This window comes from Meleagris gallopavo, chromosome 8 (genome assembly GCF_905368555.1).
Source record: "Meleagris gallopavo chromosome 8, MGAL_WU_HG_1.1, whole genome shotgun sequence".
Classification (NCBI taxonomy): Eukaryota; Metazoa; Chordata; class Aves; order Galliformes; family Phasianidae; genus Meleagris; species Meleagris gallopavo.
The window spans coordinates 15,201,860-15,225,193 of NC_139411.1; the positions used below are offsets into that span (position 1 = coordinate 15,201,860).

General features: G+C 42.3%; 1 protein-coding gene across 4 annotated transcripts in view; it reads right to left on the reverse strand.

The window, feature by feature from the left end:
* Positions 1-23,334, reverse strand: part of ZSWIM8 (zinc finger SWIM-type containing 8) — a 73,073-nt gene that overhangs the window by 6,802 nt on the left and 42,937 nt on the right. For 2 of the 4 annotated variants that reach the window (XR_014884879.1, XR_014884878.1), the window contains exons 11-26: positions 21,887-22,018; positions 20,783-20,962; positions 18,904-19,087; positions 18,257-18,355; positions 17,237-17,361; positions 15,750-15,981; positions 14,854-15,006; positions 13,548-13,770; positions 13,063-13,352; positions 12,400-12,623; positions 11,624-12,106; positions 10,857-11,025; positions 8,970-9,143; positions 7,549-7,668; positions 6,440-6,618; positions 5,033-5,242 (exon numbers count right to left, since the gene is read on the reverse strand). Coding sequence is in view for 1 of the 4 variants with exons in the window: in XM_010714378.3 (XP_010712680.2) it covers positions 5,039-5,242; positions 6,440-6,618; positions 7,549-7,668; positions 8,970-9,143; positions 10,857-11,025; positions 11,624-12,106; positions 12,400-12,623; positions 13,063-13,352; positions 13,548-13,770; positions 14,854-15,006; positions 15,750-15,981; positions 17,237-17,361; positions 18,257-18,355; positions 18,904-19,087; positions 20,783-20,962; positions 21,887-22,018 (3,171 nt within the window). In the remaining 3 variants the exon portion in view is untranslated. Of the gene's footprint in view, positions 1-61; positions 5,243-6,439; positions 6,619-7,548; positions 7,669-8,969; positions 9,144-10,856; positions 11,026-11,623; positions 12,107-12,399; positions 12,624-13,062; positions 13,353-13,547; positions 13,771-14,853; positions 15,007-15,749; positions 15,982-17,236; positions 17,362-18,256; positions 18,356-18,903; positions 19,088-20,782; positions 20,963-21,886; positions 22,019-23,334 lie in introns of those variants that run through there. The other 2 variants (XR_014884877.1, XM_010714378.3) reach the window with 2 other exon arrangements.

A 23,334-nucleotide genomic window follows, 5' to 3' on the forward strand; every position in this document is an offset into this window, starting at 1 on the left:
CTTAATGCCTTCTGGAATTTAAAAAAAAAAAAAAAAGAAAGAAAAAAACCCTCCACCCATAAACATTAAGAATTGTTAATTTTACTCTCATCTTTGAAAAACACCTTACAATTTGTAGCAAAACCAACAATGTATCCCTGACACTTTAATCTCCAGTGCTCTAGTGGAATATGTAGAAATAATTTATTGATCTATTCAATCTGTTTTTAGCTTTAAAGAGCATTTTCCTTCCAAGATTCAAATTCTCCTCATTGTCATCCGTATCACTTTATTGACATCTCTAGTGTCTCCAAAATGCTTGCAAGCCATATGTCTGTAATTCTGACACTGCATTAGCAGGCTGAAATCCAGCTCAAGTTTACTTTGCAGTAACAACAAAGGATCATAAATCAGACTGTTCTCGGAACCCTGCCAAGTCCAGTATTGGAAAAGGTGCACGTCAGGATTTATAGCAACGTGTTGACAGTAAGGCTTGCACAACTGCTGCCCATACAGCCCCAGCATTCCTAACAATTATGTATTCCCCGTTGACTTAGACAAGACAAACTGAAGTATGAAATAAGAGAAAGTTATGGAAGACCATTCCCACTCTGTGCAAATTACTATATATAATAGATTTTAATGCATTGCTAGCATTTCTCCCCCCAATCCCTTAATAGTTCATCATGTCCTTAGTGGCAACAGAGTAATTGTGCAGTGCAGACTGTACAGCATTAAGTAGTTACGCTATAACTGCAAACAGGCAACATCAACAAGAAAACAATTGCTTACAGAGCACAGACATTGTTGTTATACCAACAATTAACAATATACAGCAGTGGAGTTACCTTGTGACAGCTCACAAAGCTTGTATTTTTGCCAGTTAGCCCTGAGAAAAAGCTTTAACTCATGGTAGGCTCAAACTGAAACCCTAGCACAGAATATCCCCAGACTGCATTCGCAGTTCTCACAGAGTAATGATGCTCTTTGACAGGAGCTATTGACCACCCTGCCCCCAAGCAAAATGTGAGCAGGAAGTAGAATGAAGATAAAAATCCACTTTTAAATTGTGCTGAGGAGTGAGAGGAGAGGTAGTAAACAAACATGGTAATATTAAGAAAGACTCCCTGTTGTTATTTTACCATAACCACGTCGCATGAAGCTCTAATTAGGGCACAGAGAAAAACCAAAAAGATTCTAAATAAACTGTAATTGAGAGTAGTTCATTCTATCACTAGGGATGGATTAAAAGCAAAGTCATACAACAGTTGTTGTCATAAAAAATACGTATATATTTTTATAGTTAGTTAAGTTCCGCTACCCTAACCTGCATTTTTAATTTTTCAGTTTAGATTGAAAAAGAAAAAAAAAAATCATCAATACTGTTGTAGTCATCGACACCTTTATGCTTTTGTGACATATCTCCCAAGTGCACTCTGAAACATCATTTTAACACTGCCATTTTCTCGATTCCTAGACAAGAAAAACAAAACCAAGAAACAACCAAGTCTGATAGAAAACTACTTCACATTTGTGTCACATTTCAGCTAACTGATTTATACAATGATGTATTAAATTTCACAGACACAGACCTTGCTTACTCCATTTCTACTCGTGCTGCTCTTGCAAAACTCTTCAATGCCTTCTAGCACTACATAGCAGTGGCCAAGCCAGTTCTAAATGTGCTAAGCTTGATTAAAAACCAAACTCAGCACCAAAAAAATGCAAACAGTTTAGGTTCAGTGTGCCCCTACGAGGTGTTTCTCTCAGGGTTTTCTCAGAGAAGGAAAATACATATCCCAAACAAATACCAATGAGAGTAAACAAACATTAGAAAGAAACACACTTTTCAGCTAATTCTAGCCCTAGCTATGAGGCACGTTATTCTTCAGATGACAATTCTGATTGTTCACTGGCTGTAAAGATGCTGAAGTCCAAAGGCACAAATGTCCTTCTGTCTCATAGTCCTGGAAAGGACTTCCAAAAGGAAAACCTTCACAGGCAAGAAACATGGTTGTAGGTGAGTATGTCCTACATATTTTCCTCCGGAGGGGAGAAGCGAAGCAGACCCTCACAGAAGCTGATGTGCCTGATTTTTACAGGAAAAGGCTGCATCTGTATCAAGAGATCTGTTCCAAGCAATGACTAAAGCCTTTATTTTATCCACTGCATAAGAGCTAAATCAAACCATTCCTCCTGATGACCCAAATAGCCAAGAATCCAGATGTTATTTTGGCACATCTATCAACTTCACTAAAGTCAAGATACTACCACCTCTACTGACTGAGAAACTACGCAGGACTCAAAAGATTAAGTTTAGATACACTGCTGTCCTAGAAACAGCTTTATTTATAAGACCACATATGTACAAGTGGAAAAGATATTAATGGCCATTAACTTCTTCAGGGAAGAAACATATTTCTTGTGGTCACATGAGGAAATAAATGTAGCAAGTCAGAGAAGATCACTGTGAATACAGGACACGTGAAGAAGTACAATCTATAGATCTGAGTACTTCCCCCATGTCTGGAACAGTGACCAAACTAAGACAACTGCACAGGATTTTAATTTTTTTTTTTTTTTTTTAACTTACGGTAAACTAATGCTTCTTTGTTCACCATCATCTCTTATAAAAGAAATACTACCTCAAGCACCTTCCAGGCACGTAGCAGGAAAAAACATACCCTTTCTTACTCTTCCTGTCCTAGTTCAGATACATTTCCATCGCTCAGGAACAACAAGAGATTAATAGATCCAGAGATCCCAGATAAAGAAATGTTCTGATACGTTTGAATAAATGATAAGGCAGCCCCTCCAGACAGCTCCCTGAGTGCTCTAGTTTTCAGAGAGAAGACTGGAAACTTGCAAAACTACTAACCTGTGCCTCAGACCACTGAGCTGCTTGTTCAGTTGACGTCAGTCTGAGGTGAGATTCCCTGGTTCTTCCTCTGACTGGGCCCCACAGCTGCTAGAAGACAACTCTTACAGGGTCTGTTCTGGTATTGAAAACATTCAGCTTTCTTGCCCATTTCCTTCTGCTTCTTTCCTTCTAGAAGACGGTCTCTCCTCTACCCTTAATTGTTCTCCATAAACAACGGAAAGGAAAGGATTAAACTTCATTAGAAAAACTCATCTTTTCCTACAAACTCCTTTCCCAGCCCTAAACATGTGAGCACTAAAAGGCACGAAGTGCTCCAGGAAGGCCAGAGGTGAGGCCTGAATTTCTCAACATGCAGCTCACAACCAATACAGAGTTACCTTAAAAACCCCATAATTTCACACATTCTTACACACACTTGCATTTATAATTAGCATGTAACCAGAGAGCAGAACACATGATGGAGGTATACAAAGGGCTGCAAGGAGAACTTTAAATAGTTACTGTTGCACAGTCAGAACTAAGAGAAACTCAGTGACACTCCTTGGCCTGTGCAGCACATAAAGTCAGACCAAAGGAGTACGCTCATCTACTTTGTCCTATGCTTTTGAGTTGTTTATTTCTTAAGAACGTCATTGAAAATATTAAACAAGCATACACTTTTAGCTTGCAAAAACTGAAACCTTCCTATTGTCATTGGCTAAACCCAAGTAAGTAGCCAAATATATTACTATTGAGACATTAAGATTCTTAACATACATCAAACCTCTAATTATGGCATAAAAAAAAAAAAAGAAGAAAAAATTCTGTGCTTGTATGCTTCCAGATGGCATTAGCTTTTTAAATTTCCTTGGCATAAAAATAAAAGCTTTCTAAAATTAATTTTTTGCAACATAAAAATCAAATAGTCCAAATACCTCTCACAACTCACCAGACCAGACTGCTCATCCTTTAGCAATTACATCAAGTGTGAGCAGCTCTGCTTTTGCACAAAGCTCTGGAAATACAAAGCTCCACATTATCACATGGTATCCCTGCTTTCCAGAGCACAAGAGGAACCCGGTGGCCAGCATAAGCATAGACACTGCACTGGGATGCCCCAGGCTTTCCACCAGCTCTGCTCACACCCATCAGCCATCCAGTCAGTGCAGTCCTCAGCCTCTGCAGAGGTATGACATCCACAGAGCACAACCAGACAAGAAACTTCTGGGTCACTGCTTGTGCAAAAGTTCTGGCTACCTACCTCATGCTAGCTGCTATTCCCAAGTGAGCCTTAGACTATCTACAGCACTCACAGGAGCTCCCACTGACACACAGCTGGCCAGTTCCATCAGAATGTCAACATCATAGCAGAGAGAAGAGAGAGTCAGTCTAAGAAAACGAGTGTTTAATCAGGTAACGAGAAGAGACAAGGGATAAGAAACTGATTACAGGAGAATAATACCCCCAGCCAAAAGAAACATGATTGTACAACTCCAAACGACCAGGATCAAAACGTCCTAAGAGCCAGCAGTGTCCAGCGATGGACACTTGAGAAAGAGCCCAAGCACTTCTGGCAGTCACCAGGCAGCTCCGAGCAGTCTTGGATCTTGCCCAAGCTCCGGCCTCTGCCCTCAGCAGCTGCTGCAGAAAGCTGCAGAGGCAGCCCTGGCCCTGCTACTCCAGTCTCAGCTTCTCTCAGCAGGAAGGTGCTGAAAGGAATGAAGGGAGCACTGACTGTGCACAGCAGTCCCAGCCTCTCCCGACAGGAGATGGTATGTGGAGTAAGAGAAGCCCATACATTAAAAAAAGTTTACATATTTATAAATGCCAAAATAAATATTTAAGACAGACTCCCCCACCCCTCAAACACATGCGCAATTACCCCGCAACTGCTCGCAGGACAGTCTCCAGGGGCTCAGGGAAAAAAGCAATGACTACACCACAGGGCAGCCAGCTCAACTTCCTTCTCATTTCCTGATGCTTCTGAAGCCTGCAGCCCACTGGGAAGGTGGAAGAAGAGCGAGCGAAGCAGAGCACCAACACGCAACAGTGTTGGAGAGGAATGTCATGGTATAAATACATCAGATCAGTGGTTTCCAGCAAGTTAAAACTAAAATAAAAAAGACACCAGAAGGAAGGATGGTGTAAATGGAACTACAACTATGCAGAGCAAAGGGTTGTGTGGAGCTCCACCTGCTGTCACGGTGAGAAGGTGGTCATTTCCAGAGAGACCCTTTGCCACAGATCCTTTGTCTGCTTGCCGCGCTTCAGGTTCTGGAGAATATCATTAAACTGCATCATGCCCACGGGAGTCAGGCAGAAGGCGCTTCTGGCGCTGCGGATGGCATTCACAAAATCATCGTAGTCAGCTGGAGCGAGATGGATCAGCCGGTAATGGATGTACTGGATGGGAACAGGGAAAAAGTCTTAAGGTATTTTGCTCACCATCTTCATGCTGGTGAGACCCCCTTCTGGCAGGACTCGAGCTTCAGTAGTGATAGATCACACAGTTTTGCTACCCCAGGAGAGGTCCCAGGATTCAAGACAGGGACAGAGGACAGTTAGCTCAAAACGCAGGCCCAGGCAACTGCCAGTATCTGCAGGTGTTCTCTCCATTGTGCACACCAGACAGGAGCATAGCACGGGGCAAAACGGTCACCTAGAGCTCTTCTCCATCAACCACCAGCATCAAACCCTCACACTGTTCATTCTGCAGGTTGTACACAGGGACCCACCCTGGTCATGGGCATCATCTTCACTAAGGGTCATGATAGGAGTAAGACTTGCACTGAGTTGCTACAACATATCTCTAAGGCTGGCACACGTCTCTTCCCATCAGTACTTCCCTCAACTAAAGCCCCAAAACTACAAGTCCAGTCTTCAAGAAACCTGTTTCTCTCGTGGAGCTCAGAAAAACAGCTCAAGTAAAGAAGCTGACATTTCCCAAAACCATCCAAGTGATGGGACAGTTAACCCAACCTGGACAGTATGTTTACAGAATCACCCTTTTGGTGTCTTATTCAAGAGAAGCACTCAAGGGAGGGGACCTGTTTATACTGTTCTAAGAAACAGGCAGTTGGCTCACAGAAATACACTTGTCCTGTTTTCAATAAATCCTGAGACATCTCATCTGTACTGGGTGACCAATCCACTCCCACTATAAATGCCAGCACTGGCACATCAGCCATTCATGCAAAGACTTTGTTATGAGGCAGAAAGGGACTACAAACAAGAAGAAAATAAAAAGGCCAGAAAGAGAGGTGGACAAATGGCTTGAAAACATAGCAAAGAAAGAGTATAGAAGTTAAAAGGCATGGGTTAGCAATTAGAGTGAAGAGGAAAGAGGATAGGGAGTACAAAACATTTCTATCCTGTAAAGTGAGCACTAGAGGCAAGAGGTCTTAGAAGAATGAGTGCAATGCAGTCTTTTCTATGCAGCCTTCATATAGGCAGGCAATGCCTATCCCAGACCCTTTGTGCATCAGGCAATGGACCAGTTCAGCTCGTGATATTAAAGGCTCTTCCCCTCTCTACACATGCACACACAGGCAATACCTACAGGGCATGCAGTGGCAGGCAGGAAGACACACCACGTGTTACCTGCAAGTAGACCTGCTGGCACCTCTGCACCAGCTGGTGGAAGGCTGGGGTGCGCAGATGGTTGTGCACATGTGCAGGATTAAGCCTCTGTAGAGCTTCCATGATGATATCCTGAAGCACAAAAGGGTTCAGCACTCCCTTGGCTGCACCGACACAAAACTGATGCACGTAGTTTACACCTGCACAGGAAGAAGTCAGAACAACAGCGTTAAGGTGAAAGACACTCAAGAAATTAGGTGTCTTCCAGATAGAACCTGGACTTACAGCATCTTCCTCTCAGTGTTACATATCTTCCAGCAGCTTTGGGAAGAGTCTAGCAAACTTGTAAGGACAAGCAGTTATTCTGACAAATTCACCAGGGCTGAGGAGAGTCTAGGTACTACCTCAGACAGTGATATTTCCTGTTCTCCTGTCTTTAAAAGGAATCTGAAAGAAAACTGATGGGACAGGGTAACTATGGAGACCGCACCTCCTCCCACTACTTCCAGCCTGCTCATCTAGAAAGCACCTGTACCCTCAGCACCCATGTCTTCTGGATATTGGAAGGAGATTAAGGCTTCCCCACCACAGTGGAGCTTTGCTAACAGTAGCAGAAGTCATGCCATGCACCAGGCAGGCTGTTTGCAGAGTTGTTTTTAAGCTCTTGTTACTGGTGAAAGAATTAAAAAACATGAGATGACAAAAAAGACTCAAGATCAAAGTGTAACTGAAAGAAAACAGAACAACAACAACAAAAAAAACCCACTTGGTGGTCTGAGCACCTATTCCTATAAAAGATCTTTGTAGAAAGAATAAACACGCACAAAGAAGAAAAAAATATTTACAAAGTAGTGGAAAGGAAAAAAGTTACTGTTATAGAATGGAAGGTCTGAGCCCTGTCCAATCCCATGCACTTTAAGTACCTGAAAATTCAACAGCATGCTTAGAGAGTCCAGAAATGAACAACTGGATGAAAGAGCAGCAGGGATCTTTCAAAAAACTCTCAGAAATGAGATCAGGAACCAGATTCACCTAGGTTTTGAAGTTTCACTCTTAGAAGAGCTTTCCTCCCACCCTCCGTAGTCCAAATCCCAAGTTGATTTCTGCTGAAGTACTGCTCTGAGCCTTACCTAGCTTTGCAGCCAACCCAAGGAGCCATTTTACATCCTCTGTGTAGGGTGGACTGCGGGAGAAGTTGTTGGGATGATCGCTCTGAGTTCTTCGGCCAAGCATCTCCAGAGCCAGCATCCCTGTGAGAGAGGGACAGCCAGAGTCAAGCAGCACTTCTGCTCTGTAGGACTTCATTCACCTCAACACTACCTCATTAGCCCACCCTTCAACGGCAGAAAATTGCCTAACTGCAAAGAGTCCACAGAGAAACAAAAGGCCCATCTCGGAGGCTGTCGCCAAAAGAAGCAGCTGGATCAGCTCCAGAATGGGGAGTCCCTCTAGAGCTGCATAGAGACTGCTAGATCTACAGTAGGATCAAGTCCCAAAGATATCCTGAAAAAAAACAGATACCTTCAAATTTTGCAACAGGCTACCTAAAATCAAACTACTTAGCTGCAAAGACAACAGGCCAACAGCAAGCAGCAGTAACATCAATTTGCAGACTTTTCCCTAATTCCACTACAGCTCTTCAAACAAATTCTCCAATTTAAATAGTTTTAAAATACTAACGGGAGCTATGTAATGCAAAAAGTCTCTTTTGATCTTCCAGACCCTCTTCCTTCATCTCCCTGTCTGTTATTCAAGCTATTAAAATGCCTTCCATGGTTACTACATACCTCATGATGCTTCCCATGAACATCCGCATCCCTTCCTGACTGGACAAGTACTTTCTTCTCTAGCTTTCAACAAAAAAACTCAGGCAATCTACATACAGTCTTTCTTCAGTTTCTTGCTGTTTCTCTTCCTTTGCTACCCTGCAATGGCTCCTCTGATCTTAGGAGGCCCCCTCCTCCCTCTCCAAATACCTGCTTTGTTGGACTCTCACTCTCACTATATACAAATGGCTTACTGCAGCCTGTGCTCAAGCACAAACACCAGGACTGACATTCTTGCACAATGGTAATTTCAGGCACAGACTCTCCTCTTAACTAGTGTCACTGAAAAAGGAATACTAATTACACACACGCACTTCTTGTCAGTCTTCAACAGCCTGGTGGAAGGGGTGTAGGGAACATGCCTCTGTGCATGTGAAGACTCAACTGGTATTGTTAAAAGAGGTGAGCCTGCACCACCCATGAGCAGCAGGAAACTAAACTTCTTTTCACAGACACATCCATAGGGCCCTGTCCAGACTCCTCCAAAAAACACTAGTTGAAGGACAAGCCTCTTTCCAATACTAACCCACTTAACTTCAATCTTTTACTCCCATAGCTCTCAACATTTCAACCTCCATAGAAGACCATGAATTGGCTTTCCCCATGTAGCTAGGATATCATCCTTCTCAACAAGTGCAGCAGCAAGTTGCCAAACAGTAAAAACCTGTAGCCCTGCCCTGAATCCTTCTCCAGGGGGCCACAGAAACCCACTTGGCGATCCTTACCAACTTGGTATGCAGAGTGGAGGTAGTGCAGACCCTGGGGGCTCACAGGCTGACTGTGCTGCTCATCCTCAGCAGGAAACCCCCCTGTAACAAGGGTGTTGGGCTGTGAGGACAGAGATGTCAAGGAAGCCCCTTGAATTGCTGGGAACGTTGATCCTGCATGGACACTTCCTACTGAAAAGAAAGCAAAACAGCAGCATTAGGACTCACCAACCAAAGCCTAAGAGAAGTTTTTTGGGGGCTCATGTATTGTTCTCCTACCCTAAATAAAACAATACAAAAACCAAAAAATACAGACCTGCAAGTAAAATACAATGAGCTAAAAATGTCTCTATTTTGTTTGCAAGCAGGGCTTAAGCAAGTTGATCATATGTTTGCTCATCTCTTCTGTGGTATACCATGGATATGCACACGATGTGTTTTACATGTAAATACACGCGTTGACTCAAAAGTCTTTGCAGTTACTAAATGATGTCTGGTTTCTTATTCATGTAGATGTACCCATCAACATCTGGTGAGAAACTGCTGAGAAAAAAATCACCCAACAGGAACAATATTTTCTCACAGGAAGTCCAACATTGCAAGGTTCCTCCAGCTCTAAGTTAGTTACGACACCATCCAGATACTACGTGGGAAGAGAGTTACTAGAGGCTAGCTGCCAGTCAACCCTCACGAAGAACTGCTCCTGTACTCCTTGGCAGCAGGTATCTACAGTAAAAACTGCAAGGAAACTTCAGAAGATTCTGTCCCCCTCAGACACCGAACTAAAACAGACAAATTGAAGGAAAATTACAGAAAAATCTATTACATTATGTCACATAAGCTTGTATAGACGACAGTTAACATTAAGTCAGTAAGCTGTGTTCTGACAAGGGACTCAAGTTAATCTTTGCTTCTCAAGAAATGCATGGAGAGAATTTTTTTTATTTTTAAATGTTTACTAGTGAATAGTTGTATATCTGAGAACAATACGCCTCCCAGGACAGATCTGTCTAACCTCATCAGCCAAGGAGAAAAAAAATGTGCCAAATGACCCACAAAGTGGGGAAAATCCATGCTACATTTGACATTTGGCCAAGGAGAACAACCCACAAAAATGAACTGAATTGTTGCCAGAGCTCAGTTGTCACCATGTGGCTATGTTCTTCAGGAACAGCAAGACACTATTTTAAGAACTGAAAGTAGAAGTTTCTGAAAGCCTTAAACAATGGCAACTGGAAAGGGTGGGGTTGTTTTTTCCTTCTGTTATTTTAAATGCTCTAGCATGAATTAACAGTTCAGTTAAGAACTCAGTCAGGATCAGCAATTCCAATGCTGTATGCTGCTTGAAAGGTCTTCACCACTGTTCTAGCCCCAGCACAACATGTAAGCATTCATTCAGACTACTACTGATGTGATTCTGCCAAAACATCTGCCCACCCTACAGAAGTTCTACATTTCAGGTACTGGATGCCTCCAATTTCTTAGGGTAGGAAAAATATCCATCAGTGCTACTGTCTGCTCCTTGCATGCTCTCCCAAAAGAATCACAAGTTTGCTCAAGATCGTTTGTGCTCACCTTGTCCTAAGTTTTAACACTAAGGGTTAAAACTTCAAATAAGTTAGAGGCCAGAAGGTCCATGGAATTGAAGTCTGAGAGTTGAAAATAATCTCAATACTATACATCTATCCAGACATCAATTAAAGCTCCACTAGCTGAATCAGGCCTCATTACAAATCCCAGTACCACTGAGCAGGCACATCTTCAGGCTGTGGTGGATTTGATCAGAGTTCAGAGCAAGAACCCTTGTCCCAAGTGATGTAGGTAAGGAACAGAACTTGGAGGAGTACAGCTAGGAGACCCAGTAGCAAACATACGCTATGCACAAGGCAGGGCTGTAACACTTACTCGCTACATTGGAAGACAGTGACAGTCCAGTTTCACTGTGGTAGGGATGCACTGCTATCTGTGTCATGGATGGGACTGGCACACCAGGGAATGACACTGCTGTAGCTGCCAATGATGGTGTTGTTACCGAATAGGGGTACTGCGCTCCTATGAATGCTGGATGGACACTCTAAAATAGAGGACAACAAATAACAGTCATGCCTACTGTATCTCACCATTTCCAAGTCCAAAATACGATGCTCCCACACTAGCCTCAAAAGCAGCGGAAGCCCAGTTACAAAGAGGAAGCATAGCAAGAAGCAGCGCAGTAACTATCTTGCACCACATGACTACAACTGCTTGTTCCTCCTCCGTTTAAATCTGATTACTTTGCACAAAAACATTCCAAGAACTTTCACAAATAGAGCCTAAAATAACCTTTAATTTTCCCCTTTGTACTTTCTATTTACTTTCAAGATGATGAGGCTTCTGTCAAGTACATAGCGTGTGTTCTGAAAAACTACTGTGTAATAAAAATTAAAACCTACTGATATCTTTCATATTCTTTCAAGATTTTACATGCACCTACAGAAGGCTCTTTTTCAGATGAAAAGCTGAGCTGGAGAGCCAAAGTAGGCATCACAAACCAGTAAGTGAATACATAAGCCAATCTCAAAACACAGCCGAACAGCTAGGGTGAGCCCCACGCTCTCCTCAGCTAGACATACTCCCTCTGGAAGCAGTTACAAAAGATTTCTGTAAATGAGTGAGCTACAGGTAAGACTCACCTGTGGGTACGCTGAGCCAGGCACTGGGAAGACAGCTGGACGTGGCATGTGCTGGATAGTGTGTCCAATATACTGGGGATTACAGGGAATGTGAGTCTGAAGGGTGGTGTAAGGGTGGAGGCCCTGGGTGTGTGTATGTGCCATTGCAGGTCCTGCCATTGTATGCTGCTGGTACATGGTTGACCCCATAGAGATTACTGGCACGACCGTTGCTGCTGCAGTTACTGCAGCTGCCACTGTTACGGTGGTTGGCTCAGTAGTCACCCGGTTGTCTGTCAGCCCACGTGCTGCTTCTGATGCAGCCCGTGCACCACCAGCACTACAGCCAGTGGCACCTTCTCTCTGTGCTGGAGTCCCACCAACAATCTGTTCATAAAGCCAGTACCACTGGTGAGCTACTTCAAAGAGAACTTCTGGGTAAACGCCACCACCCTTGGCTGCCTCTTCCACTGCCATACAGGCCTTTTCCAGCATCAGATTATCCTGAAGGCAGAGGAGAAAAAAAAAAAAACCAGAAGTGAATAATGAAAGAACAGGAACACAAGAACGCAAATTACAACAGGAGAAAAATTATAAGGCACTCTAAAATGAAGTTACTGGGAGCAGCTAGATCACAACTATGCAGCAGAATAGCCAGAGCTATTCACAAAAGACAAACCTACAGAACTGAGACTAAGGGCTGTTCTGTAGCAGAGAGGTGCCAATCCCACAAGTAATAGTACATCCCTGATGCTGGAAACCAGCCTGTGTCAGTAGTTAGCCCCCATTCGACTCACCTGTTCCTTGCACTGTACCAGAGCCCTCTGGATCTCATTTGGATTCAGGGCATGGGCGTGGGGCAGGCAGCTGAGTGCCAGTTCAGCAGCTGCCCGCACCATGTTGGAGTCTCTGGCCCGTGAGGCTCTGTCTGCCAATGATGCCACCTCTGGGGGGGTCAGATGTCCATCCCAACACTCCACTAAGATGTTCAGGGCAGCGCTACCAATCTCCATGGCCTGCCCTAAGAGTAAAAGAGAAGACTCTCACACTACTGACCATGCCCACAGAAGTTCTTGCCAGCTTTCCCTCAACAGGGGGTGCACTCATCACTTTCTTCAGTTATGCAACAGAGTACTGTTAGTCACCTTAGCCTGCAAATCAAATAAAAGGCTCTTCCTCCCAAAACACAAAACAGGGAAGAGCCCTTGATAAGGAAGCAGTGAGTGAAGGTATCATTATCAAAATGAAGCTAAAGATGTATGTGAGGCAGTGAGAGGAACTTGAAAGAGTCTATGGCTCTTCAGAACTGAAACAAAACTGCACAAGTCACTGGTGCTTAGCCTGTGCTGCTGCCATCTGTGCCTTACATGACTGCCACAGCATCATCAGTTTTGGGAATTAGCTCACCCCCTGCCCTTTCCTGCCCAAAAGCCAGCCTCCCAATTACGTTCTGCTGTAACCTGTGATCCAGGAGACATGGGAGGAGTAAGTTCGAGAGAGCCAGTTGGGAGACACAAAATTGTGCAGCCCTAGTGCATACAGCCCGATCTCAAAGGCGCAGAGGTGAAGGTTGCGGTGTGGTCCCTGGTGCCCACCACTGGAGGAAGGGTGGGTGAAGATGGAGGTACTGCTGTTTCCACCTGCTTTGATAAGGACTGTCTTGGCCAATTCAAAGTAGAAGTGGGCAGCTGCCTCTGAAGGCTGGTTCGGGACATGAGGAGCGTGGCTTTCCAGCCGCCTCCCTTTATACCTGAAGAAAACAAGAGAAAATTTTCAGAGAGCAATGGTACTCTAACTCAGTTCTCTAACTCAGGTGCAAAGTTCCTATCTTTAGCGTCCACAAAAAAACAAAGAAACTCTCCCAGGAAAGTATTTCTTAATGCACACATGCTAGTCCTCTGACATCAGGGAAGGCTGCCTCTATGCATCATGTATTATTCATTACCTGCCAACTTCCACAGTTTTTGCACGGGCTCCCCCACTGGCTCTCCTACTGCCACTGGAAGAGGAAGATCCCAGTGAATCGCTTGAAGAACTACTGATGCTGTCGCTGTCTTGTCCTCGGCCCCACGACGTTGCTGCCCATCCCCCACGTAGGGGACGCCGACTGAGCGTTGGAGAACTGTCAGAGGTAGTTTCAGGAGCACTGCTGTCAATACTAGCCATACCTACAACACCAGAGCACATACAGTAATGTCAACAGGTACACCTCATGCATCACTGACAGTCACGTCAATGAGAATTTAACATTGCAAACTGGATGAGAAGAAATGAGGCCATAGATATCACTTTGCAGTCACTTTGAAGTTCTTGGATTAAAAAGCAGAAAAGTCTGAGAACAGCGTGTCTTTATTTTCCCCTTAACACCATATCTCAGCCACTCTCTCCATCTGCTAATCTTTATAGCAGAATACAACAACAAGATGCAAATAAACAAACAAACTTAAGTTCTACAGATGCCCTCCTAGTGTAGGCTGCACAATTTATACAAAGGTTTTCCATAACCTTCTGAAGAGAAGTGCGTCAGGCAGCAGCTCCCCTAAATTTGTTTCTGGACCCAGGAGCACAGTGCTCTGCTCCCTGAAAACAACAAATATTCTATTCCAGATATCTAGTCAATTACCCAGAACATAGCTGCTGTGAGAAACGCATGCATGTGGTAAACTGCAATTCATTAGAGGCAGGGGAGGAAATTTGTGGATCAAAATCTTTTTTTTTCATGCCAAACAACTCATAGAATCACAGAATCACAAGGTTGGAAACTACCTATAAGATCATCTAGTCCAACCGTCTTCTCATTACCACTGCTACTTCAAGCTACTAAACCCTATCTCGCAGCTCCTCATCCAGACATCTCTTGAACACTGCCAGGGATGGTGACTCCACGACCTCTCTGGGCAGCCATTCCAGTGCCTGATCACTCTCTGAAAGAAAAAGTTTTTCCTCATGTCCAACCTAAACCTCCTCTGATACAACTTGCGGCCATTTCCCCAGGTCCTGTTCGTTGCTTGGGAGAAGAGGCCAAACCCCTCTTCACCCCAACCTCCCTTCAGGAAGTTGTAGAGTGCAACGAGGTCTCCCCTGAGCCTCCTCTTCTCCAGACTAAACAAAGATAATCAACTTAGATTAGTTATCAAAGATAATCAATTGCTCCTGTAGTATAAGAAAGGCTGACAAGCAGAATGAAAGAGCAAGGGAACAATTGAAACCTCAGCATGGTACCCAGCACAGCACTAGGTGTTAGTTACTACCTGTGTGTTTCTTCTTCTGCCTGACAGGTGAACCCCAGCATCTCCCATTGTATCCACCTCGGTTTCCAAGGGCCAGACGACTGGGGACCTTTCCTTCCTGTTTCAAGACAGTGGATTCCCCAGCTGGCTCACAGGGGGACCTCTGAGAGCTCTCTGCATAAACAGGACAGTGACAAGCTAATTATTACAATTTCTTTCCGCATCTTTAAAATTATTAAAAGATGCAAGATTTTTAGAAATTTGGTGTATTTATGAGCAGGATTATCTCAATTTTTTCTGCATTAAGCATTTCATCAGATAGTAGGCTAAAAACACTGAAACTTAATAACACAAAATTTGTAAAATTTGCTGCAACTGTGCAAATTTGCACAAAGATTTACAGTAAAAATGTTCCAGCATCCCTAACTTTATTGTATTTATCCTCAGCTACAACTCATCTCTATGGGAAGAGTTAAGCAAGCATCCACTCTCCTGCATGTAATGCTTGCAACCAAAGTGCGAGCACAGCTATAAGAAAATCATACCATTTATCTCTAATGATCTTCAGCAATTTTAGTTATTTATCTTGCGTGAATGCATCTGACTCAGTTTGTAACTTTTTGAACACTGCACCTCTGATATAAGCCTAAAAGATGGAATCATAGTGGTTTTACAGTAACTGGCTAACACAGCTGGCTCAAGACAGGAAAGCCTGAAAATTAGCTTGAATTTCTAAGCAACAACAACATGTACAGAAATGGATTCAGACAAACAATGGAGGAAATAACATTCCAGTAACCACCAAGAAACCAGGTAGTTAATATAAATCATTCTGACTACTATTCAAGTAGTACGGTTTAGGTTTTACATGGACGACCAAAGGATTTCAAGCATAAACTTTATAAATCATCTCTTACCCTGTGAACTCTTCTCCACAAAAGTCTCAGGACTGCTCTGAACTGCTGGGCTTACACCAGTTTGCTGAGCAACTGAAGTCCCTGGAAGCTGCTGGATAGCTGCAGTGGACTGGGCAGCATGTTTGGAAGGAGACTTTTGGTTTGCTACTGTAGGCTTGCTGGAAGAGTAGAAGGAACTCAGAGTCTGTGGCTTGTGAGTCTGACTCTCTCTGTCCAGAAGTTTGTCTAAAATCTTAAACAGCAAGAAAAAAATTTATATAAAAGAGTTTTTCAGATGGATAAGAGAACAGGCATTATACTAATAAATAGAGGGAAAGTACCACATCATTTCCTGGAAGACTATAAACTCCACTCAACTGGAGAAAAAAAGAAAATGCTTTTTCAGTAAAAGGAGGCAGCACTTCCTCACACAGAAGATCTGCTAGGCACAGTTGAGAGCCATATGGCCTGCATTGCAACAGTTCATTTGTACTCAGTAATATCCCCATTTTCACTTCAAAAAAGCCATTGCCTTCACTTGAAAAACACCTAACCTGACATTACAGAAGCAGTTCTGCCACATCAAGGACAGAACAGAGGATTCTATATTTAGCGTCTGTCATTATATGTTCTTAAGTTTAAGTCATTAGATTTCCATCCTCAACATCCAAAACCTGTCACACAATTACTAAGAAACTGGCAAAGCCTCTTCAAACTTTCAGACACTAGAGAAATTGCCTTCCACCAACCGACAATAACAACACCTTCTTCGCCGTATTTACTACAGAACTGGGGAACAAAGCTCGACCGCATTATTTTTTGTTTGTCCAATTCTACTCTTTGCTCTATACATGGAATGAACATCACAGGTCTGATAGAGCACTTATTTTTAGACGACTGATATCATAACCTCCCTGTTCATCCTCATAGCTGAGAGGAGTAAAACAAAAAAGCTTCAGCTTTAGGTGAGAGAAATACATTAATAGTATTTTTACTGGGAGAAGTGCTTCTGAATAAAAATGATAAAAAAAAAAAACTTTCTTGAAGCCTCAACAGTTTTTGATAATTTTTTTCCTCTAAGTCATGAAGTGGGAGCAGAGTTGTACTCTCTTTTGCATGGGCCATTAAGGCACAGGTGGATTGAACTTGTATATGGAATGAGAGATTAAAAAGACAACAAAATGCTGCAGTAAAACAGAACTAATCCCCATATAGCAGATACAGAGCATACTGGAAACCCTGGGACAAAAACCTTGTTTTAGCAGTCAAGTAAAAGCATCTCTCAACTGGAGCTTAAGAAACGTTTGGTAAGAGTGCCTCTTCCAGGGCAATGCATAACGTGCAGTCAGATTTTGCCTCAGTAAGAGAATATAAAAGCTAACAACGTGCCTGCAAATCATCAGTGCATGACATAGTGACTTATGCTCACTGGGAAAACTCTGCAATCCATCAAAACACAATCACGGTTTACTCTGCATCTCTATGCCCCCTTTTAAAGGGAGGCTCACCTTCTTCAGCTTCGATTGATCATCCTTGTAGGTAATCATCAGAGCTAGTGCCAGATCTCCTTTCTCCCTTCGAGTGCCTTCACACAACAGAGGATGTTCTGCTTCACTGACAGTTGTCTTCATGCCTACAGGCCAGAAAAGAGAGGGATGAAAAGGCAAGCGAGCCCATGGGACTACACTGCATTCTTAGCAACATATATACATATGAAGAAGAACTTTTCCTATTTTTCTGTTAACTTCAGAAAGAGATTATGAATAAACAGGAGCGACTGTATGCCCCCAGAATATTAAGCACAGTACAATGTCAGAGCAATATGATCAGAACATGCCATAGAGAAGAGGCCAGACATGTCCACAACTTCATCTTGAAATAAGTTTTTCCAGTTTCTGCTCCATAGAGAACTCATCTTTGTCCTTTCAGAGACAAGGCAACAGAGGACCGGTCTTGTTTAACCCATTCTATTCCTAATTTTGCATGCAGCTTTATAACATATATACATTATCACCAACAGAATAAGTATAACTATTGCTTTGTCACTGAAGCTGTTATAAATGAGAGGTAGGAGTCCAGTATCTTGAATTACATGATAATGCTGAAGAATAATTCTGCTAGTCTTTCACCATCATTGTCTTCTGAATGATGGCCTTTTTTTCTCTGAAACTGCTCATCTTCATTAAAGCAATACATCTTCCATCACAAGAGATCAAAAAGAAAACTAAGATAGCATTACTACTTTAACATCCAGTTCCTGTCCTTTTTTTTTTTTTTTTTTTTTTTAAACAGCTTTCCTAAGGCACCTCAAACCTGGCATGCAGAATCTTTCTGCATCTAGTTCTAACAAACCGTGCAAACACTTTCATTTTTGTACCAAACTGGAACAAGCTATAACCTTTTACCACCCAAAATGAGGGAAGATGCAGAACACAGATGAGAAAAACCTTTTCTTGTAAAAAACAATAATAATAATATATATTATAATATAATAATAATAATAATAATAATAATAATACAATTATTACCAAGAGCAGCAACAGCTGCTTCAAAACCAAGCTCTTCATCTCCAGGCATTTCATTATTCCAATTGCGACTTGGAGGTCTACAGCCTGTAGGAGAAACCACTGAAAGAAGACAAGAAAATTAGTGCTCAGCTTTCAGAACTAGGATCTCAGGGTAACAGCTGTTTCTGAGAGCTTTCTAAATTTGCAGAGCTTCCCATGCTCCTATTCCTAATCTTTGTATCAGTTTCAAGACAATACCTTGTTTTTCTTCCCTTTCTCTCCCTCTAAACTCAGAAGGCTCCTAACCAGGCAGGAATATCACCAAATCATCTAATCTCAGGATGCTGGATTCTTTTTTTAAATCCTGCACTTATATTATCTTCCACTGAATATAACCATCATAATAGCAGAAAACTATTTTTAACCATTTTAAAAAAAGTAGACTAGCAGTGCTGGAATATGGTAAGTTTTCAGTTACTTCCAAATGTAAAAATAAGGAGAGAGAATTTATATCTCCGGAGCAACATGGAAGCAAGAGCAAGCAACAGTGTGGGAAGAATCAAGATTAAGTTATTATATATCCAGTGGACATTTTCTGTTTGAAAACCCCTTAAGACGTGCTATCTCAAAAGATTCCCTTTGCACATTCAAGCCAATGTAGACAGTACCTGGAGTGCACAGGACATCAAATATAAAGCTAGCCAACATGAGAGGCAGGACAGGACGATAATCACACAATGTTCCTTCTCGCAGTTCTTCAGCTCTTCCTCGAATAGTATTCATCTCATTAGTGACCAAGGGAATCTTCTTCAAGAGGGCTGCAATCTCAGACTCCTGATATGCCAGCTTCACCTGGTAGTATCCACAAGGGAACAGAAGAGGCTGTCATCAGCACCATTTTTCCCTATACATATGTTGAAGTATAGCAATAGTTTCTATTGGTCCATTACATTACAGCAGTTTTTAGCACCCAATTCTTTCCACAGTGAACACACATCACAGAATCATCATAGAATAGCTTAGGTTGGACAGAACCTTAAATCTTCAAACCTAGCTCCAACCCCTCCACCATGGAGAAGCTCGCCAACCACCAGATCAGATTTTCAATTTTAATATATGTCTTGACCCACATTTATACACAGCCTCCTTTTTCACTCAAATTATAACTCTTGAGCTATCAAAGGAACATCAGGAGAAGTGTTTGACTAGATAAGGCACTATAGAAGTGATGACATGTATGAAAAAAAAGGATGCTAAGCTAGGAATTACACTCATTAAATACAAGAAGGATTGACTAGAGAATAACAGCATGGGATGGCAGCAAGCACAGCACACCAGGGTGAAGACCTACATTTTAATACTCTATGTAATTTCTGCATTCGTTCCATTTTGAAAATTTGAAAGTGATTGTTTTCTCAGAAACAGCGTAGGTAGCTTGTGCCAATCTCACACTTAATCTTGTAATCAGACTGTAAGAAGTATAGATAATTAGTGTAACAAGTGTACTTGGTGGATTGCTAGCAATAGTACACATCTCAAGGACTGCTCAACACTGCATTCAAAGCAATGAGGCTGTAAATCAAATAGACAAGGTCTTAACTGAGTACTTTTCTTTTCTAAACACGAAGTCTAGTAGTAATTAGGCAGTGTCCAAAACTATGTATCTGCACTGTGCACATGCTCATGTGCCAAGAAATGAAATGTCACCAAGAGCAACAATTTTCAAACACGAAAGAATTGCAGCAGTACACCCAGGAAATATATTTCAAACCATTTCATCAATGCAAGTATAGACAATTCAGTTTACAAATGGTTGTTTTTTTCCCCTAAATTGGCCAAGCAGACTGGAAACATACTTAAGATAACAAGAAGTAAACTGCTCCATTTAAAATAAAATACTCATAAAATATACCGTTCTCATTTAAACACTTTCAAGACTCTATCTTCATGTGAAATCACAGGCCTTTGGCAAGGATGTCTTGTCATCCTTTCAGTGAAGGATGACCCCAAATGAAATGGTATTTCTAATCAAGTTTCTGGCAAATTAACACATGCTTGGGATTCGTGGACAACCCATTTTGTTTCAGTAAAAACAATTTTTAGAGAACATATTAAAAAACTATCCAACTTCAAGAATTTAAATGGGAACCATAAGCATAACTTCCTGAACCATAAGCATCACAACTTCCTGAAGGGAGGTTGTGATGAGGAGGGGGTTTGGCCTTTCTCCCAGGCAACGAACAGGATTGAGGAAATGGCCACAAGTTGTACCTGAGGAGGTTTAGATTAGGCATAAAGAAAAACTTTTTCTCTCAGGCACTGGAATGGCCTGCCCAGGGAGTCACCATCCCTGGCAGTGTTCAAGAGGCATTTGGATGAGAAGCTACGAGATATGGTTTAGCAGCTTGTGGTAGCAGTGGTAATGAGAGGACAGTTGGACTAGATGATCTGGTAGGTCCTTGCCAACCTTGTAATTCTATGATTCTATGATAAGCATTCAAGCAGCACAATGTTTATCATGGATACTGCCTTTAAAATGTTCTGTACCTCTAGTGCCTTTGTAGAGGCAGGCGGTCTCTGCAGCTCCAGAGCAAACATTCCTATTCGGAAGGCCAGGTTGTGGTACTCCAGCCGCTCACTCAATACAGTCAGTAGGAAAGCAGCTTTGGACAAGGTGTTGGTTGCCATCCATGTTTGCTTGCTGGTTGATACCTTGTTCTTTTTGCCCTGTTTGACAAAGAATTTGTAACAGGACCCTTTCCTAAACATCCTAAATGATGCTATGCCTGCCCTCCTATTCTTTATAGGATAAAGATAACCAAGAGAGAAGAAAAAAACACATTTAAAAGTGATTTCCTTTGCTGAAGAATAACAAATCCCAGTGGTTATTAACCACCATCACTCCTCCCCCTATGTCATCTCAGCACAACATGATAAAGAGCTGGCCCGTTGATGACATGCATGTCTGTTACTGGACTGATGCTTTGCAGGCAGATGCTGCATGCCTGGTTCCTTCCAGGGGAACTTTTCCTTAAACATTGCTTAGTGCCACTACAAGTAATTTTCCAGAAGTTTATGCTTTTTTCTTTTCTATCCAATCCTGTATTCTAAAACAGCAAAGCTCCTAACATTTCCAGTGCACATTATGAAATAGCAGAGTAAAAAAAGACTAAGAAAGAAACATATGAAACAAGCAGGTCACCTGCACAAATCTACACAAAAATCAAGACTTTATTGCTGTATAATCTCATAGCATAGTAGCAGGTATCTCTTAAACAAAACATTCTTTGAAACTGATGTTAAACAGGATGCTTTATCCCGTTTAACAGATGCTCAACCAGATTCAAAACAGATTCCTAAAAAAGCTGCAGATCTTAACAAACCAGGTTGAGGAACTTGTAACAAAACCAGAGTTTCTTAAAAATTCAAACTCATGCTGAACGGCCTCTTACATTTTTTCTCCTTTATATTCCTTCACAAGTGCACAGTGATCAGGTATGTTAATGACACCCAGAGCTCAACTCAGTGACAACATCAATGAAGGGACCTGAATCACAATATGTAAGAAATGCCTAGGAATGCTGTTGTATCCATCCCATATCTTTCTTCTGTTTTACCCTCCATCCCCAAAACTAGGTAAGTATTCTCTACCTTAGTTGGTGGCTGCTCCACTTTGAGATCTGGAGGGTTGGCTAATAGGTCCCTGGCAAGTTCTACAGTTAAGCGACATGCTTCATTACTGTATCCATGTGCATACAGGGCTTCTGCACAGGCAAACAGGATCTGTAAGAAAGAACAGGTAATCGTATTCAAATCACACACCTTCAGGCTAGAGATAGCCTGCTCAAACCACTTCTCTCAAAGTCTCGGTAAAACACAATTCACAATTAATCTCAGCAGCAGGCATGCTCAGAGAACTCCTTGCCTCAGCCTTCATCACCATTCCTTTAAGCGCACCTTGAAAATGCTTATCTTGTATGAATAGTCCCTCCCTTCAAGTGCTATAAGAGATCAGAGAATAACTCAAAGGAAACTGACTGACTATAACTGCTTCCATGTACCTCCTTTTTCACTGCTTGCTTATATAGGTGTAAGCCCTGAATGTATATTGAGATAATTACAGAAATGTGGCAATATCTATTTAGATCATCTCTGGTCTTCCAAAGAACTTCTGCTTATGCAGTTTGATAGATTTTCCTCCTGGTGGGCATTCCTTGATACTTATTTCGAATTTTAGCTCAATTTTCACAGAATCACATAATGATTGTAAAGGACCTCTGGAGATCATCTGGTCCAACAGCTCTGCTCAAGCAGAGATCCAGAGCAGGCTATTCAAGTCCACATCTGGACAGTTTTTGATGATCTCCAAGGAGGGAGACTCCGCACCCCCTCTGGGCAGCCTCTGCTAGTGCACTGGACACCAAAGAAGTGCTTTCTAGTGTTCACACAGAACCTCTTGTGTGCCCATTGCTTTTGTACTGGAACTTGGTACTGCTGAAAAGAACCAGGCTCTATCTTCTTTGCACTCTCCCTTCAGGTGTATCAGGACACTGATAACATCCCAAGCTTCCTCTACTCCAGGCTGAACAGTCCCAGCTCTCTCAGCCTCTCATCACAGGAATGATGATGCAATCCCTTAATCATTTTGGTGGCCATCCACTGAACTCTCTCCAGCACATTCAGGTCTCTCTTGTATGGGGGGACCCAGCAGAGGGGAAGGATTACCTCTCTTAACCTGTTGACAATACTTTACATAATGAAATCAAGAATACTGTTTGTTGGTTTTCTTAGCAACAAGGGCACACTGCTGACACATGTTCAACTTGATATCCACTAGGACATTTAAATCATTTCTGCAAAGTTGCTTTCTAGATAGGAAGCACCCCCAACATGTACTGGTAGCCTGGAGTTATTCCCAGGTGCAGGACTTTGCACTTCTTGTGCAAAGAGATTCTTGTCAGCCCACATCTCCAGTCTGACAAGGTCCCTCTGGATGGAAGCACAACACTTTTGTGTATCCATCACTCCCCCCACTTGTGTGTCATCTATGAATTTGCTAAGGGTGCACTCTATCACATTATCTAGATCATTAAGATGTT